Source organism: Acipenser ruthenus, chromosome 39 (genome assembly GCF_902713425.1).
Source record: "Acipenser ruthenus chromosome 39, fAciRut3.2 maternal haplotype, whole genome shotgun sequence".
Taxonomy (NCBI): Eukaryota; Metazoa; Chordata; class Actinopteri; order Acipenseriformes; family Acipenseridae; genus Acipenser; species Acipenser ruthenus.
In genome coordinates this window covers 228907-241606 of record NC_081227.1, presented here as the reverse complement: position 1 = coordinate 241606, position 12700 = coordinate 228907, and the positions used below count along the sequence as shown (strand labels likewise).

Genomic DNA, 12700 nt, shown 5'->3' with positions numbered 1-12700 from the left:
CATCTGTTTTGCGTCATTTCCTAAACTGCTTTCTCCAGAAGTGCTTCGTGTCTCATGAGCCAGCAATGGAGGGAACAGCTCCGCAGATGTTGGTGCTGTTGAGCTGGAGTGGCCCGTGCAGAGCAGCAGACAGGCTGTACAGTACAGAGGACAGGCTGGGAACGCTTCTCTTCAAATCATTACGAAATGTCTGACTTCTTTATTTCTGGTTGGGTCATTCTATCCGGGAGGGGGGGTGGGGGAGGCGTTTCTCCTTTCTGAAAAATGTAAAACAAGCTAATGATTTGGAGTGAAGAGCTGTGAGCACCTATTCATCAGAGTTGATCTCAAAAGCCATGAACCCCTGGCTACACAAACCCAACAGCTGGACGTCTGAATTCACAGAATGGTGGCACACAGAATCTGTATTCTGCAGGAAACGGAAGCGATCTTTTGAGCACCTCCGTGTGGTATCTTGCAGCAAGCTCTGCCTTTCTGATAGCGATCCTTGTCCATCAAGGAGGTAGAACATGCTTGTGACAGCCAGCTGGCTGGAGCGATTGAGAAGTGGTGGTTAAACATCTCAGAGCGGTGTGTGTGTGTGTGTGTGTGTTCACTCCTGTTCTATAATGAAGCTGTCTGCAGGGTCTGTCATTTTAATGATCTAACCCCCTTTATATCCTTACACAAAACCTGGTGGAAAACGAGCCGGCAGGTTAACAGGTGACAGGATCTGGATGCGCCAGTCCTTTGGTTTTGCATGAAGCTTCAGTGAGGTCTCGACCTGATGCACGGCTGTGTCTTCAGTGGTTCTAAACAGAGCGCTGGAGAGAGATGACGGATCCTAGGAGCGCAGGCTGTGCTGGCATTGCTCGGGTCTGGGTACACTCCTCGGGGGGGTGCTTGAAAGCCATCCTGGTCTCAGTTTTTGCTTCCACTGTTTTTATTTTTGTGTTGTTGCTGCATAACCATACATTCCTGACAAGCCATAGTGGCCAGCACTGTTATGCAATATTAACACGGTAGTTTCTTCAATGTGTAATAAAGCTCTTCATAGACACATGACAGGTGTTGTGTGATTATTTCTACAGCGTGTCATTTGGACTACGACACAGATAGGATGTGCATTGCATCCTTGTTAAGGGGTTCTGATTTACTGTTAAAATGTTAATGAATCCTGTTCAGTTTTGAATTTAAAAAAAAAAAACACAAGACCTTCCTGCACATGCATCTCGACGGAGAGAGATCCTACTGCATTTTATTAAGCTCAAACAAAAAGGGTTACATTTGAATACAATGTATTAAAAAATGGAAAGAGCTTTTACAAAAGAGATCCGTCTCACTGTTTAAAGAAGAGTCCTTGTTTTACCTGAGCTGCATGCCATGAGTTAAGAGACACGCCCACACAGCTCATTAAACTGCACACTTCCGCCTCGGTGGTGCTCGATAGGTGCAAGCACGCAGACGTCCCAGAGCAGGGTCAGGTTGGGGGTGCTCCCGGCGCTCTCTCCTGCTCCCTCGCTGTGTTTGGACCCCCTGGATCAGTGTAGTTCAGCCGGTAGCAGGAGTAGTTTGGGAGGTGAGGTGGCTGCAGCTCCGGCTGGTGCCCAGGGAAGGAGCGTGCTTCTTTGTTAAACTCTGAACAGTAAAAGCACATCCGGCTGATGAAAGCACGCAGTGTTTCACAAGAGCAGGAGAAATGTTTGGCACGCCCCGTCTATGGGGGGTCTAATCTGATTGGTTTGTAATGCACCTCCGGTTTTAGCGGACACTGCTTTACATGCTAAGATATTCTGCTCACCTCCCTTTGCTTTTAACTAACTGTGCGTGTCTCATCCTTCACTCAACTATAACTACACATGCAAAACTTCAACACAATCGAAATGAAGCGAGCCCGCTGCTCCGTGGACAGCAGGGACCCCGCAGAGGTGAAGCCGCGTGTTTCTTATAAACGCGGCCGGGGTCTGGATCGCTTCACATGGTGGAGAAGCGGGCATGCGAATGCCTGCGCTCTCTCAACCTCATTCAGTGCCAAATAAAACGAAAGCAAAACGCTACCTCTCCTCTCCGCCGCTTTCCCTCCCGTGTCATACGATGCAGAATATGTTGTGCCAAAATAGTGCGAGTGCTGCAATCGACACAGAAAAAAAAGAGGTTACTGATTTGGGAATTCAAAAACTCTATGAAAATAAGGAGGGAAATATGGCTTCAGAAGGGGTAAGATTTTTAAAATCCATTATACAAACTTCAAAGAACATGTCATTTAACTATGGAAGACACTGAAAAACACTTCTAGTCCAAACGGCTCTGCAGTATAAAGGGCTTATTAAAAGGGACTGGTACCTGCATGCAGATATAAATAAATCACTTCAGATCTTAAACGTCAAAGGAAGGCGGGGGCCGGTGGTTTGCTAGTGCCCAGGCAGGCTTGGTTAACACGGCTCTCATGGGAAGCCGTGCTCTGTCTGATGGCCGGCGCCCCAGTCCTGTACCTGTGAAGGCAGGGGTTTGCGCTGCGCCAGGCTGCGGGGATCGCGGCGCTCCTCGCTCCAGTTACCGATGAGGGTACGCGTGGAGTAGGCGTCCTCTTTCTTGGTGCAGCGCCAGCCGTACTGCTGGAACTTGACGCTGTCATCCGAGTCGTGCCACACCTCCGCGTGCCCCGTCGCCCTCATCGCGGAGCAGAACCGCGGCTCTGTGCCCGGCCTCGGCAGAGACATCCTGAGCGTCGGGGAGAGAGCGCACCTTCTTCAGCGCATGATAGGGAGCACGCTGCTCTCAAGACAACTGCTTTCCATATGGCAAAATTATATATTATATATATATATATATATATATATATATATATATATATATATATATATATATATATACTAAAAAAATAAATAAAGCAGGATAATTTGGATAACGTGCAGTAAATTGCGTTACATTCCCGGTTTTAGATTCGGGAATGACTCTAAAGAAAAGCTAAAGGTTTTCATAAACCGCTGCTGGCGGTGCTCTGAATCGTTTCTCGGGTCATTCAGTCAAGCGCTTCAATTCGTTACAATGTTTCAAACCAGTGAAGCGCGGACATTCTCAGCAATCAAGCCGATATCTTGTCTCAGTTCTGCCGATAGTAGCGACTTGTTACAATCACGGAAACAAAGCAAATACATTGTGTCAAGTTTACAGCGCTGTTAACTCGGTTATAGCTGCACCGGATACACGCACGCACGCACGCACGCACAAGCATCAACCAGAGAAAGCCAGGACAGACACGCACACGCACACGCACACGCACACGCACACAGCACAAGCAACAACCAGAGAAAGCCAGGACAGACACGCACACGCACACGCACACGCACACAGCACAAGCAACAACCAGAGAAAGCCAGGACAGACACGCACACACACACGCACACAGCACACGCACACGCACACGCACACACACACGCACACAGCACAAGCAACAACCAGAGAAAGCCAGGACAGACACGCACACGCACACGCACACGCACACAGCACAAGCAACAACCAGAGAAAGCCAGGACAGACACGCACACACACACGCACACAGCACACGCACACGCACACACACACGCACACAGCACAAGCAACAACCAGAGAAAGCCAAGACAGACACGCACACGCACACGCACACAGCACAAGCAACAACCAGAGAAAGCCAGGACAGACACGCACACGCACACAGCACACGCACACGCACACGCACACGCACACGCACACGCACACGCACACAGATACAGAAGTGACGCGCCTGTGGTTATGCGGCTCTCCATACACTGTACATAATTATTTTCACTTGTAATAATTGCCATGAAAATAAATTGCTGCCGTTCTCGTGAAAATCCATGTTAATAATGATTTCGAGTACAGTTGTGTGTTGTGTTGCTTTCACTACAGAACAGCCTCGGACTGACGTCAAGATGCGGTGAGATTTAACGGAGTCAGCTCCACACAGCTCCGCTGAATTTAAAACACGCTTTACTTATATACTGTGTAAAACTACCGCGTTTAAACTTAAACACAGCGCCTCTCTGAAGGTGTTTGTCATTGTGCAACAATTCAAATACAACACGAAGGTATTATAGAAAAACAGAAACAGTACTTGCCTGCTTACAGTAGAAGTTAATATTTAACACAGGTAAAGCGGTTAATAATGCATCAGCGGCGACAAGTTTCAGTGTTGCGGTCCGTTGCCTTGGATACTAGTTTCTCCCGCTGACGCTGCGTGTCACGTGTGTGTGTGCGTGCGCGTAGGCATGCCGCTTTGCACGGTGTTAACTGTGTAGGGAAGCGCATACTCTGTGCATGCTGAGATTTCTACACGTATTATAATAACGTCGAACCTGAAATATCACTTTGCAGGTCTGGGTTAACAGCCGCAGTGCCACCTGATGCATTTCCTGTCTGTGTTACTGCGATCGCACCCCGTGACCTACAGCACAGGAAGTGACGTGTATGTGAAAAACCATTCTATTACATTTTTAAAAAGCGAGGCACAGTTGAAAGTATGTAACAGACTTGAAAGCATTGGTTATGAAACGCTTGACTGTAGTGCTGTTTGCTGTTCCCTTCACCAGCTTCCTGTGAGGAACTCTCAGGAGACACAGCGGCTGGATGCGGAGGGTGGAACTCCATTCCAATCGCTGTGTCTCCTGGGAGCCTCCAATAGGATTCTCCTAGGATTCCAACAAAGAGGGAATCATGCAGGCAAAGCATGGGACAAGCTGAAAACAGTTCCTCACCTCACACCGTTCACATAAAAACGCCAATGCTTTGTTTTAGATGCATTTATGAATGGTTTTATTGATGGACATCCAGCAATGAGCAGTTGTTTTTTCCTGCACTCCACTAAGAGATGTGACTGGCTGCAGTGACTGGACAGTCTGGAAGCTCAGTCGATGGCTTCCGCTGCTCTGCAGGCTTTAGTTGCAATAAAAGTCCCAGGGCTGGAAGAAACAAAACAGTATTTCTGTTGAACAGAGGCGCTTCCCAGCACACAAATACAACATCGTCAGTCACTGAAATAACGGTGTGTGTGTGTGTTTATTCTGCAGGGATTTCAGACGGATGGGATGCAGGAAGGCTGCACTCACCTCTGTCATCACCTCGACGTCCCCTGGCTGCAGGAGCTGCGTCTCCTCCACCACGCTGCTCGGGAAGAACCCCAGCCGGGCCTCCTGCTCGCTGTAATAACCGCTCTGGACCTGCAGGGAGAAGCGGGGAAACAGTGACACCTTGTGGACACAGAGTCACACTGCAGGCATGCCGACATGGAAACACAAGAACCATTTTTTTCAACAGTTCTGTTCAGGTTGTGTTTCTAAGGCTCAGTTTACTCCAATGCGATGTCAGAGTATGTAGATATTTAAAATCCAACACTGTTAACTGGTGCATCCTGGTACTTTACTGTGGGTCACATGGTCTGCAACACGACCCCTGGGGGTAGCGTGAACACGTGTAACTGAAAAAATATAAACAAAGAAGCATCTTCAGTGCAAGAAATGGGGAGCAGAGATAATACTGCTACTGCTAATAAGAGGTAAGCAATGACATAAGAAACTATTAGCACCCGTTTAAGTATTGCTGGCAGGGTTAGCCTGCCCCCTTGTGGCTGCAATGCCTCAGTGAAGCTCAGCACTCACACTGCCAGCCCAGAAGAGGCGCCCCCGGCCCTTGAGCTTTGAGAAGACGTAGATGACTTGGCCCTTGCGTATGGGGATGAAGCGACAGTCCGAGGGGTAGAAATCCTCAAGCGCCACAGCCATCGAGATGGGGTCTGCAACAAGAGACACACTCCATGAGGGGGGCGGCTCCCAGCATCGCCGATAACGAGCAAGAGACGCGTTATTCTGAGTGCGTCCGACTGCAACTACACATACCGTGCTATCTTACTATTATTATTATTATTATTATTATTATTATTATTATTATTATTATTATTATTATTATTATTTAATTCACTGCTGCTAAACTCAGAGTCAAGAAACAGCGATACAGACTTCTCGAAACACAGTATTCACGTGATGAGAAACAGAATAGAGGTTTCACATGCACGAGTCTTCAAGATAATACTGCACTACACACAGATTCAACGCACTGTGAAGGTATTCAGTGACTCCTACGTGTTCTTTAGGGTTGTATTATTTGGTATGCCGCATGCAGAACACTATCTTAAACATGAGCTCCAGGCTTCTTATGACATCACGACACAAAGTGTGGCAGTGGCAGCGTTTCTAAACACGCGATTTATACACGCGTGATGGCTGAACCCCCTCTCCACGCTGGGAATAAAGCTGGTTTGGAAGAAAACACAGATGTTGTCCCTACCCTTGCTGCGGGGCGAGTATAGTTTTGTAAACTCCCTCCAAACTCTCCCTCTCTCTATATATATAATATATATTTACTATATTTCTACTACTACTACTACTACTACTACAAATAATAATAATAATAATAATAATAATAATAATAATAATAATAATAATAATAATAATAAAAATCATAATAATAATAATAATAATCATAATAATAATCATAATAATAATAATAATCATAATAATAATCATAATAATAACTACTCACGGCTGCATTCTCCATCTGCGCAGAGTTTTTTCTCAGACAGTTTTGGCATCTGTCTCCATGCCTCTGTGTACTGAAGAGAGGCAGCGAGTATGAGCACCAGAGCTAGACGAAGGGACACTGCCATTTCTGATCCTGTCTCCTCTCTCTCTCTCTCTCTGTCTCTGTCTGTCTCTGTCTCTGCCTCAGGACCCAGCCCCCTCCCCTCCCCTCCCCTCCCCTCCCCTCCAGTACAAACCTCGCTTCCTGTCCCCTCCCAAACGCGTTCTGGAGCATCACTTAAAGCACACAGAGCAAACTCCTCACGCAGCAGGGTCTCCTGGGTGAAAGTGAAAAGAAGGCATGCAAACCCAGAACTTCCTTTAACCCAGCTCCAGAGGTTTTATAAGAACACATGACAAGCCCATGCCGGATACTGTGTCACACCTTTTCAGAGCTTCACATTTGAACATAGCTCTATTATTATTATTATTATTATTATTATTATTATTATTATTATTATTATTATTATTATTATTATTTCTCACTCTCCTCCCCAGTCTTTCTCGGGCACGTCTAGCGGTCAAGCCAGACAGCAGCAGTTGAGAAAGCGCTGGATCTTTCCATGGCCTGGCTTAATGATTCCTTTCACAAGCGATTCCAGGAGAGTCCGGGCTGCAGACAGGAAGCAGCTCAGAGAGGCCAGCGGAACAAGGCTTCCCTGTTCTCAGGGCGACTTGTTGACAAATTCCTGAACCGCTGCGGTTCCACTTTATATTCTGGGGAGCCGATTCAGCCCCGCATGGGGGAGGGAGTTTGAGACTTAGAGAGGCGCTTAACACGTCCTGTTCTCTCTGTCCCCGTTACCTTCGTGATGCGATTCCTCGTGGGTTTGTGTTTGCTGATGTGTGGGCTGATCTAGCCTGTGCTCCACCTATCTATGGCAGGGCACTGCAGTTCGAACCCTGAACTCAGATGAAAGCAGCGCCGCACACAGACTCGTCAAAGAATAAAAACACACCAATCTGCAATAAGAAGCAGGTAGGACATGTCCCGCAACGCGAGATTTTATCTGAAACATGTCAGTTATTATTATTATTTTCTTAGCTGACGCCCTTATCCAGGGCGACTTACAATTGTTACAAGATACCACATTATTTATACATACAATTACCCATTTATACAGTTGGGTTTTTACTGGAGCAATCTTAGGTAAAGTACCTTGCTCAAGGATACAACAGCAGTGTCCCCACCAGGGATTGAACCCACGACCCTCCGGTCAAGTGTCCAGAGCCCTAACCACTACTCCACACTGCTGCCCTACACAGCACAGCTTCTTTAGAAGTTTGCACACAGAGCCGCTGTGCTGAATATACAGTATCTGGTATGTGATGTGCGAACTATCTGCATGATAATATACAAGCTATATCACACACCCTGTGACATTGCAGAGACCCCCCTGTACCCCGACAGTCTGCAGCTGTCTTTACAATGACGTCAGACCCCGCGGCCGCATCTTGCACGTCGCACATAGTCCCGCCCACACGCGAACCTGCACTCTGTATTGGATCGTTTCCATGCCAATCTTATTTAACAGGTTCAAGTTGTGTTGCCGTCTTCTCGTCCGACTAGCAGTATGGAAGCAGTTTTTGTGCTTACTTTTTCATTTTAATTCACCCCCCCCCTTTTAGAAATCCATGTTTTATTTTTAACAAACCCACCTCCTATTTCTCACCCAAGCACGAGTACAACACGAAAACTAAACACAGTAGGATTACGTTCGCAGATTTTTTGTTGCCTTCAGTATTTTTAACAGCGGTACACAAAGATGAAAATCAAAGCCATTAATTAAACCCAGAGACGCTGTGAATGGAAAGCGGTCCGGACATTGCTTTTACTAAGCTTTGAATCAGAACCAGTCTATTAGAAAGCGACCTTCTTCATAAACTCCTGCAGCCGTCCGCCTTGGACTCTGGCCGGCTATATAATTTGCTTTTCAAGGTTGTGCACGACAGGTAGGTAGCGAGTAAACACACCGCCGCGTAACAACGTGCTGCTGTACATTTTGAATAGGGACGCTGCAGTCTGTTCTTCTCGTTTAGACCGACCCCGATCCCAAACAACTAATCCATTAAAATCAATAATAAAAAATATCACGAGGTCGAGTCACCGAGTATCGATTGAAGCGGAGCTGACTGCGTTAATGAGTTTGCATTACAGTGTCTTCCAGGTTTCAAAAGGGTCGCTATGAACAGCGCATAAATGAACGTGAAATGGATGTCGGTAAGTAGCAATGCAACTGAGATCGTATTATTATTATTATTTATTATTATTATTATTATTATTATTTATTATGCTGTTGTAATGTCCAGCTGGTAGTTACGCTGTTTTTCAAATTATCACGCCGTTTAAACAAAACATAATTATTTGAAAGTCCCGTTACGTACAATTCTAAAGTCACGTTGTCGACACAGGTAAAGTAATTCCTGTGAACCTGTTTTCAATGTATGGATGTATTACCAGCAGTATTCATTTAAATATATAGCGAATATTCAATTCATAATACAAGGTTTTAAACGGGGTGCTTTACATGGTTCACAGTAACGTGTGCATGACGTGTAAGATCTGTGCTGTTTTTGCGGTCGGGTAGTACCTGCGCTTACCCCACTGTCGCGCACTCAGACTCAGACGCAGCCGCGGCGCAGAAGCTCTGTCGGGTGCTGCTGGTGGGCGAGGGGAACTTCTCCTTCTCTGCCTCCGTGTGCGAGACGGCAGGCAGCTGCACCGAGATCACTGCCACCTGCTTCCAGCGGGAGGAGGCGGCCAGGCAGCAGGGCGAGGCTGGGAGGAACATCCAGCGCCTGCTGGAGAGAGGTAAGCACTGCATCTCCTGCGCCGGTCTGGAGTCTGGAGTCTGCCCCACACACACACACACACACACACCGGCCCTGACGCAAGCTTACAGCTCCCGCACGTGGTTCTGCTGGTCTCCAGTGTACCCGCTGTCTGTTTCTCCCAGGGGCAGAAGTGTATTTCCAGGTGGACTGCACCCAGTTGAAGGAGTGTGTGGCCCTGTCAGGGAGACAGTTTGACCGCGTCGTCTTCAACTTCCCTCACTGCGGGAGGAAGGCAGGTGTGAGGAAGAACCGCACCCTGCTCACCAAGTTCTTCCTCAGGTGAGCAGAGCACAGCGAGGGGCTGGAGGTCCAAACGGCGCTAGAATCCAAGCCAGGTGTTCTTCTCTCTCTTTTTTTCTTTCTTTCTCTCTTGTTCATCATTTTCTGCCGTTTCTCACCTCTCTAGTTGTGCAGGGGTTCTCAGTGAAGATGGAGAAGTTCACATCGCTCTTTGTAATGGACAGGGAGGCACGCCCGCTGACCAGCCAATGAGAGAGTGGCACAACAGCTGGCAGGTGGTTGCCATGGCAGCGGAGGCGGGGTTCATTCTCAGTGAAATCTGCCCTTTTGACTGCGCTAAATACCACAGCTACAGAAGCACAGGTTATAGGTAAGCTGTCTTGAAAGAAGGGTTAAAAGAATCTCAATCCACAGTGTTGTATTTCAGTGAGCTCTCACATGTCTGGCTCTGAGATCACAGTGTTGTAGTTCAGTGAGCTCTCACATGTCTGGCTCTGAGATCACAGTGTTGTAGTTCAGTGAGCTCTCACATGTCTGGCTCTGAGATCACAGTGTTGTAGTTCAGTGAGCTCTCACATGTCTGGCTCTGAGATCACAGTGTTGTAGTTCAGTGAGCTCTCACATGTCTGGCTCTGAGATCACAGTGTTGTAGTTCAGTGAGCTCTCACATGTCTGGCTCTGAGATCACAGTGTTGTAGTTCAGTGAGCTCTCACATGTCTGGCTCTGAGATCACAGTGTTGTATTTCAGTGAGCTCTCACGTGTCTGGCTCTGAGATCACAGTGTTGTAGTTCAGTGAGCTCTCACATGTCTGGCTCTGAGATCACAGTGTTGTATTTCAGTGATCTCTCACATGTCTGGCTCTGAGATCACAGTGTTGTAGTTCAGTGAGCTCTCACATGTCTGGCTCTGAGATCACAGTGTTGTATTTCAGTGAGCTCTCACATGTCTGGCTCTGAGATCACAGTGTTGTATTTCAGGAGTCAAGACAAGACGTTCCACGTGGAAGGAGCTCTGAATCACATCTTCACTCGGAGTCTGCCTTTCACTTCAGTGCAGGCTGTTGCTGTGCAGGAAACACTGGGCAAGCATAGAGTCTGTTTCCAGATCCCTGAAGAACTGAGTGAATACATCAACAGGTAAGGAGGATAAAAGTGCCGATTGATTCAAATTTATTAAACCCGTATTTTTTTCAGCTTTATAACAGTCCTGCTGGGAGACAGCCAGGCACAGTGAGATACTCCCCATCACATGTCCAGGTTGCACACCCCAAGAACAAACAGCATCGTTGGCTCAAGTGCTCTCGATTCACCCCCAAAACAAACAGTGTCTTAACAACAGCATGCTAACTAACTAGACAGAGTTCTGAGACTAGAAACCGGAAGAGCGCAGATAGGCTGAACGGCCTCCTGTTCGTAACACTGCTAAAAAAAAAACAACATGCAGAACATTTCAAAGCTTGCAGTGTCAGGCTCCCAAGCGCCCGTGCCCTCTTTCAGCGTTGTGAATGGTATTGCCGGCTGTGCTGGTGTGTGCACAGTGACAGGGAGGGGATGCAGGGCTCGACTGATTTGCTTTGTCTTTTTTCTTACCTTCAGGGGTTTTCTTGGCAGACGTTCCCACCACCCTGTGAATCTAATAAACGAGCGGCTTCTGAAAGAGTTGAGCTCCCTGGTGCCTGTCCAGCGAATAGAAAGAGACCTCCCCTTATTGTTTCACAGCAGCAAGGGGCTCCCTGATTGGCTGTGCGACCTGTCTAACATCTACTGGATCAGACCTTCAGAGGTGGGACTAACAGGGAGTGAAGAGGCCAGTGCTGAGGAGCTCAACTCCAGTGTGCAGCCAGAGACACAGCCTGTGACTTCAGGAGAGGCTGTGTCCAATAGCACAGGCACAGAGGAGGCTGTGAAGAAGGGCTACGGTCTCCGGTCCTCCCTCATGGTACACGCCCATGAGGTTTTACAACAGAAGGGATTCCGAGTGGAAACGTTTTACACAATAAGCGGCCCGGTCTTCAGAAAGATCCCGGTTTCCAGAGACAACCTCCCCGCTTTCCACGAGACCCTCCTGATTTGCGGATTCGATCCCGAACAGAGGCCGGATTACATCCGAGTTCTCCAGCGATCCCTTGAAAAGGTCATTCCCCCAAGGCTGGACTCCTCCGAACGTCTGCTGACCTTCCAGAAGCTCTCGGACGCGCCCGTCCTCCACGGAATCTCAGTGAAGCAGAAGGGAGAGAGGCAGGTTGGATGGATAGCAGTGATTCCTCCGGGACGCTTTCACCCAGGTCTCCACGTGTGCGCCGTCACCCTAAACCTGGACCTGTTGGCCATGCTGGTCTTCGGGGTGCAGGACTGGAGGATGCTGTGGAGCTCTGACCCTCGTTTCCTTGACCAGTTTTGCCAGACAGAGTTGAGACCCTTGCAGAGTTTCTCTCTCCATCCTCCCTTGTACCAGCACGATGTTAGCTTCTGGGTGGATCCGCTGAGCTTCGATGAGCTGGCCTTCCACAGCCTGGTCCGGCAGGCGACTGCAGGGGCAGTGATTGATGTGCGCCTGGTGGACAGTTTCCAGTACCCTCACATGCCCCAGGCTAGTCGCTGCTACAGACTCAGCTACCAGGCCTGTGACAGAGCTCTGTCTTCTAGGAAAGCACAGGAGCTGCAGCTGAGACTCCGAGAGCAGATTCAGCAGCGCTTGCAAGTGACTCTCAGATAGCTGCCACTGCCAGCCCACACCCAGTCCCTTTCTTAACAAGCTAACAGAATCATTGCACAAATCTGGAGCTGCAAGCGTGTGCGATGCGAGACGGACATTGTGAATGCATTTTGCACAGCAATGTGCTGTAAAACTTGACCTGTGTTTTGACTGTATTCTGCACAGTTGTGTTTTGAAGCGCAAAATGTTGGCTGTATGTTGCACTGCATGTAAAATCCAGTATTGTTTTTATTTTGATGTGATTTTTAATATTTTAATAAAATTAAATAAATGGATAGCAGTGTGTTTTTTTTCCTT

The 12700-nt window shown here is 47.8% G+C and overlaps 3 protein-coding genes across 9 annotated transcripts in view; 1 reads left to right on the top strand and 2 right to left on the bottom strand.

The window, feature by feature from the left end:
• Nucleotides 1–4838, bottom strand: part of LOC117397375 (cilia- and flagella-associated protein 68-like) — a 9354-nt gene extending 4516 nt beyond the window's left edge. The window contains exons 1-4 of one of the 4 annotated variants that reach the window (XM_059009704.1): nucleotides 4734–4838; nucleotides 2472–2700; nucleotides 2038–2107; nucleotides 747–1617 (exon numbers count right to left, since the gene is read on the bottom strand). In XM_059009704.1, the coding sequence (XP_058865687.1) occupies nucleotides 1460–1617; nucleotides 2038–2107; nucleotides 2472–2699 (456 nt within the window). In that variant the 5' untranslated portion in view covers nucleotide 2700; nucleotides 4734–4838 and the 3' untranslated portion in view covers nucleotides 747–1459. The other 3 variants (XM_059009703.1, XM_059009706.1, XM_059009705.1) reach the window with 3 other exon arrangements.
• On the bottom strand, nucleotides 4764–9343 carry LOC117397146 (melanoma-derived growth regulatory protein-like). 3 transcript variants are annotated; one of them, XM_059009708.1, is made up of 5 exons: nucleotides 9213–9343; nucleotides 6574–6643; nucleotides 5634–5767; nucleotides 5085–5195; nucleotides 4764–4937 (listed from the first exon to the last, which is right to left on the bottom strand). In XM_059009708.1, the coding sequence occupies exons 2-5, from the start codon at nucleotides 6620–6622 to the stop codon at nucleotides 4914–4916; spliced, it is 318 nt and encodes a 105-aa protein (XP_058865691.1). In that variant the 5' UTR covers nucleotides 6623–6643; nucleotides 9213–9343; the 3' UTR covers nucleotides 4764–4913. The 3 variants fall into 3 exon arrangements, with proteins under 3 accessions (XP_058865691.1, XP_058865692.1, XP_033851608.3); XM_059009709.1 differs by lacking the exon at nucleotides 6574–6643 and having other exon boundaries at nucleotides 9203–9296; XM_033995717.3 differs by lacking the exon at nucleotides 9213–9343 and having other exon boundaries at nucleotides 6574–6745.
• Nucleotides 8157–12678, top strand: LOC117397098 (ferredoxin-fold anticodon-binding domain-containing protein 1-like). 2 transcript variants are annotated; one of them, XM_033995642.3, is made up of 7 exons: nucleotides 8157–8564; nucleotides 8770–8832; nucleotides 9232–9423; nucleotides 9544–9725; nucleotides 9853–10056; nucleotides 10666–10824; nucleotides 11284–12678. In XM_033995642.3, the coding sequence occupies exons 2-7, from the start codon at nucleotides 8812–8814 to the stop codon at nucleotides 12401–12403; spliced, it is 1878 nt and encodes a 625-aa protein (XP_033851533.3). In that variant the 5' UTR covers nucleotides 8157–8564; nucleotides 8770–8811; the 3' UTR covers nucleotides 12404–12678. The 2 variants fall into 2 exon arrangements, with proteins under 2 accessions (XP_033851533.3, XP_033851535.3); XM_033995644.3 differs by having other exon boundaries at nucleotides 8158–8564; nucleotides 9569–9725.
• Nucleotides 12679–12700: the final 22 nt, after the last annotated feature.

Coding starts and splice junctions, on each gene's coding strand:
- LOC117397098 (XM_033995642.3), top strand. CDS start 8,812: ATGAACGTGAAATGGATGTCG. Junction 10,057..10,665: donor TACAGAAGCACAGGTTATAG/GTAAGCTGTCTT, acceptor GTTGTATTTCAG/GAGTCAAGACAAGACGTTCC. Junction 10,825..11,283: donor CTGAGTGAATACATCAACAG/GTAAGGAGGATA, acceptor TCTTACCTTCAG/GGGTTTTCTTGGCAGACGTT.
- LOC117397146 (XM_033995717.3), bottom strand. CDS start 6,697: ATGGCAGTGTCCCTTCGTCTAGCTCTGGTGCTCATACTCGCTGCCTCT. Junction 5,768..6,573: donor CGCAGATGGAGAATGCAGCC/GTGAGTAGTTAT, acceptor CTCTTGTTGCAG/ACCCCATCTCGATGGCTGTG. Junction 5,196..5,633: donor GCCTCTTCTGGGCTGGCAGT/GTGAGTGCTGAG, acceptor TTCTCCCTGCAG/GTCCAGAGCGGTTATTACAG.